We start from the raw sequence: 5,180 nt of genomic DNA, 5'->3' as shown, positions 1-5,180 counted from the left end.
AGCATTGTCAACAAACAATTTTACATTCTCTTTGTACAAAAGCATGTGACATGAACAGCAAGTATGTTTTGGACCTTCTTTAACTTTTTTATGAACGCTTCAATTATAAAAACAATCAGACTAGTTTGCATGTCATTAACATTATTCTTAGCTAAACTGCTTTTTCTTCTGTCTATAGGCAGCTTGACGTTTTCTCACATATTCTTTGGTTTGCATATCTTCGACACTATATGCTTTTGCATTATCATTTTTTTTTGTTCTGAACTAACTGCTTTTTCTTCTGTCTAAATGCAGCTTGACGTTTCCTCACATATTCTTTGATTTGCATATCTTCGACACTATATGCTTTTGCATTATCATTTTCTTTGTTCTGAACTAACTGCTTTTTCTTCTGTCTATCTGTAGCTTGCTTTTTCCTCACATATTCTTTGGTTTGCATATCTGCAACACTATACTTTTGCATCATCATTTTCTTTGATCTGAACTGACTGCTTTTTCTTCTGTCTATATCCACTTTTACGTTTCCTCTCATATTCTTTGGTTTGCATATCTGCGGCACTGCATGCTTTTGCTTTATCGTTTTCTTTGTTCTGAACTAACTGCTTTTTCTTCTGTCTATATGCGGCGTGACGTTTCCTCTCACATTCTTCGGCTTGCATATCTTCGACACTATATGCTTTTGCATTATCATTTTCTTTGTTCTGAACTAACTGCTTTTTCTTTTGTCTATATGCAGCTTGACGTTTCCTCTCATATTCTTTGGTTTGCATATCTTCGACACTATATGCTTTTGCATTATCATTTTCTTTGTTCTGAACTAACTGCTTTGTTTTCTGTCTATATGCAGCTTGACGTTTCCTCTCATATTCTTTGGTTTGCATATCTTCGACACTATATGCTTTCGCATTATCATTTTCTTTGTTCTGAACTAACTGCCTTTTCTTCTGTCTATATGCACTTTTACGTTTCCTCACATATTCTTTGGTTTGTATATCTTCAACACGCATATCTTTGACACTATATGCTTTTGCATTATTATTTTCTTTGTTCTGAGCTAACTGCTTTTTCTTCTGTCTATATGCACTTATACGTTTCCTCTCACAGTCTTTGCTCTTCATATCTTCGACACGCATATCTTTGACACTATATGCTTTTGCATTATCATTTTCTTTGATCTGAACTAACTGCTTTTTCTTTTGTCTATATGCAGCTTGACGTTTCCTCTCATATTCTTTGGTTTGCATATCTGCGACACTATATGCTTTTGCATTATCATTTTCTTTGTTCTGAACTAACTTCTTTTTCCTCTGTCTATATGCACTGTTACGTTTCCTCTCATATTCTTTGGTAGGCATATCTTCGACACTATATGCTTTTGCATTACCACTTTGTTTTTGTTCTGAGCTTGGTCTTTTTCATTTGTACTATCACTAGTACATGATTTATGCCTTTTCACATGTTTAGCACATCTGTCAGTGTCAGTATACAAATCTGAGGAGGTACATTTTATTTTGGACGCTTTTCTTTTCTGTCCCTTCCTTGTAAGATATCGAGTTGGGTTTGACTTGTCTTTGTCATTTCCTTAGTCACAAACGTCTGTTTTTTGGTCCTCAAAATATCTGTTGAGAAGACTGTCCTGTGGGGATGATGAAGTCAGAAGAGGATGGTTGGCTTGAACTGCAGTACCACCGCGTGTTACAGGGCCAGGTTGAAAACCTGGCCTGAAATCAAAGCATGACAGTGGTAAGAGACAGTAAAATTGTATGTTTGTAATAATCAAAAAGGGAAGTGATTTTGAATGATTTTGGAGAAAGGTCAGCTGTTAAAATACTTTGAGGTTGCCAATAGTTTACTGGTGGTAAAAATTAGTGTAAAGTAGTTGTTTTAAAATAATACTGCTTTTGAATAACAAAGAAATTGTCTAGGCTTTGTTTTTATGAAGAAGAACAGTTGTATATGTACCATTATATATAAAGATACATTCTGGCCCCATCATTTCATGTTTTCTTTTGCACAAAAAGCTGGATGAGCAGGCAGTGTTATCAGTACATTCTTATTTGGGGTCATTAAGTAGGTAGTTATTGCAAATTCACCTGTCCACTTTTATGTCCATGTCATCAGATTGTAACATCATGATGATCAGTGAGTGGAATCTGAAGTTATAAAAGATTCAATTGAAAAACTTAAACTTGTATGCAATATATATGACATATAAGTTACATAGGTACGTAGAGTTTGTTTCACTTATAACATTTTATGACTTACTAATATGGCAGTACGGATATTGTGTCCGGTCTCAGATGTAAGGATCTGGCTATAAAAGGTTGTATTTACCCTGGTTTTTCTTATGGGGATAGAGAACTGGTTTAAAAACTATCACTTGCAGTTTTTCTTCTGTCTTCGCCTCTTACAATGTTCTCATCAACCTGTTTTTTTAATTTCTTTTATATAACATAAACAAACACTGACTGGCTGAATAGAACTTGCGAGTCTTAGAAAGGCTAGAACAAAGTTCTATTAAGATACAACCATGTTTGTTTTCATTATCAAATTCGTAAATACACTTAAGTTGCCAAATAGATCTATATTTAATTTAAACTAAATCAAGCTCTTAGAAGTGAAAAGAAACAAAGCAAATGGTATTTAATCAAGTGGCATGTAAGCCGTGTATTAGGACTTTGTGAAGCTACTATGACTGCAAATAAGAACCTTGTTCCACCTTTATGTACAATAACTACAATAACTTGTGGAACAGCATCTTTTAATATCGCTTCCACCAAGAACAAATATTTACTGTGCAATATCTGCCTAGTAATAAAGTGTTACAGATGCATGGTAAATAAACTGAAGTCCAAAAAATATGCAATCGATTTTTTTCTTCTTCAAGAAATGAAATTTTATGGATATAACACAACACATTTAACACTGACAAAAATATAAAATATATGACAATGTGAAATGAGAAGGAAAAAAGAACTTAAACTTGTTTACATATGCAATTTAACTACTTGCTGAGTACAGTAACATACATGGGAAAGAAAGACATACAAAATTGTATGATATGAATGTGAAATGAGAAGGATGTATATATGATTTATATAGTTGTTAAATGCTACAAACAATGTAATCTACCAATCTACCAGATGATACAAATCTTTCAACAACTTTTTGAATTCTATAAAATACACAGGGAAAAAGTGCAAGCATTATCCATGTATGAATAATAGTTGTAGCATCCACTGACAAAAATATAAAATTATATGACAATGTGAAATGAGAAGGAAAAAAGAAATTAAACTTGTTTACATATGTACTTCAACTACTTGTTGAAACCAGTAATTTACATGGGAAAAATACATACAAAATTGTATGATATGAATGTGAAATGAGGAGGATGTATATATGATTATAGTTGTTGAATGCCGCAAACAATGTCATGTATATCTACCAGATGTTACAAATCTTTCAACAACTTTCTGAATTCTATTAAATACACAGAGGAAAAGTGCAAGCATTATGAATGTATGAATATAGTTGTTGGAAGCTACAAAGGAAACCATACAATGGATATCATTTATCAAAAACTGTTCAAAGCATACAAACATTATACAACAAAGGAAAAATGACCGAATCAAATAAGACTAAATGCTAATAGCTGCACTGAAACTATGTCTTGAAAACTATGCTGCATGTAAAATAGTTTGTTAATGTACCATGCTTCAAACTGTTAACATTGTTTTCATTTCTTATTATTAGTGTCATCAAACAGTGCCTTCTTACCTGCAGGCTCATCTTCCATTGGATCATCAAAAATGTTTTTGTATGATTCTATTTTCTGGTGCATTGCTGCCTGACTAAGCAAAAGATAATGTTCCCAGTGAGAATACCTTCTGCTCAAGCGCAGTGCTGCCTGAATCTATTCTTTGTAGGTGGAACTTGACCTGTTGCTGTCTCATTTTGGTCATTGCTTTTACTGCATCAAGCATTTTTGCGACTTTTTAACTTTCATTTTTAGAAAGATCATACAATGCCACCTTCAGCTGTATATCGGTTTCTTCAAAGTGTTCCTGCAAGGACATGGTCATTCTCTTTGAAGCAGCTAGTAGTCCAGATGCAGGTGATGCTTGTTTAGTGTTGGCCTTACTGATGCTGGCAACAGGTGAACTCATAACAGGCAAAGGTTTGGTTGACAAAGGCAAATTCATGACTAAATCCAGAGAACACTGGTTCAGATTGGATTGCTCTGCATTTTCCCTAGATGGAGTCAACTTCTTGGAGGTAGACTTTGAGTCCTGTTTGCAATTGATTCTTCAATGTTTTCCCCCTTAATACTGCTGCTCTAAATTCGTCTTTGCTATTACTGCCTCAAGCATTTTTGCAACTTCTTGATTTTCATTTTTAGAAAGATCATACAATGCCACCTTCAGCTGTGTATCTGTTTCTTCAAAGTGTTCCTGCAATGACATGGTCATTCTCTTTGAAGCAGCTAGTAGTCCAGATGCAGGTGATGCTTGGTTAGTGTTGGCCTTACTGGTGCTGGCAACAGGTGAACTCACAACAGGCAAAGGTTTGGTTGACACAGGCATATTCATGACTATATCCAGAGAATACTGGTTCAGATTGGATTGCTCTGCATTTTCCCTAGATGGAGTCAACTTCTTAATGGTAGAACTTGAGTCCTGTTTGCACTTGATTCTTAAATGTTTTTCACTCTTCATTCTTCTGCTCTGAATTGTTATTATTCTTGTGGTCTGTCCAATTAATTCACAAATTAAAGTCACTCTGATATATTTCCAATATTAAAATGTTAAAGTTCCTTTGAAATATTTTTTGTGTTCAATTCCTCAAAATGCCGATGGTGTTTTCAAAAGTAATCTGGAAAAAGAGAAACTTCTTTTTTGAAGAGCATTAATGATTGGTAAATGAAATTGAACTAAACTACAAAACAAATGTATATGTGTTTGATATCCGTCAGCCATCCATATTGGAATTCAAAATGCTGTTCTCTGGTATCCAACCAAAATGGTCATATCCAACGTCGTTATCATACTGTACCTAATCTGGTTGCTTGAGATTTCATCACCTAGAAGTGGCTGTCACAGGAATGTTTATCTTAACTGAAAACTTTATGCTGAGATAAATCTATCTATCTTGTGTAGAATGCCAGCACAGATGGAAAA

General features: G+C 34.2%; 1 protein-coding gene across 1 annotated transcript; it reads right to left on the bottom strand.

The window, feature by feature from the left end:
- Positions 1 to 449: 449 nt before the first annotated feature.
- On the bottom strand, positions 450 to 1,355 carry LOC128553800 (myb-like protein X). The gene has a single exon (XM_053534981.1). The coding sequence runs from the start codon at positions 1,353 to 1,355 to the stop codon at positions 450 to 452; it is 906 nt and encodes a 301-aa protein (XP_053390956.1).
- Positions 1,356 to 5,180: the final 3,825 nt, after the last annotated feature.

The sequence above is a fragment of the Mercenaria mercenaria genome, unplaced genomic scaffold, assembly GCF_021730395.1.
Source record: "Mercenaria mercenaria strain notata unplaced genomic scaffold, MADL_Memer_1 contig_4336, whole genome shotgun sequence".
Lineage (NCBI taxonomy): Eukaryota > Metazoa > Mollusca > Bivalvia > Venerida > Veneridae > Mercenaria > Mercenaria mercenaria.
The sequence above is the reverse complement of the archived record's forward strand: the minus strand, read 5'-3'. Positions and strand labels throughout refer to the sequence as shown.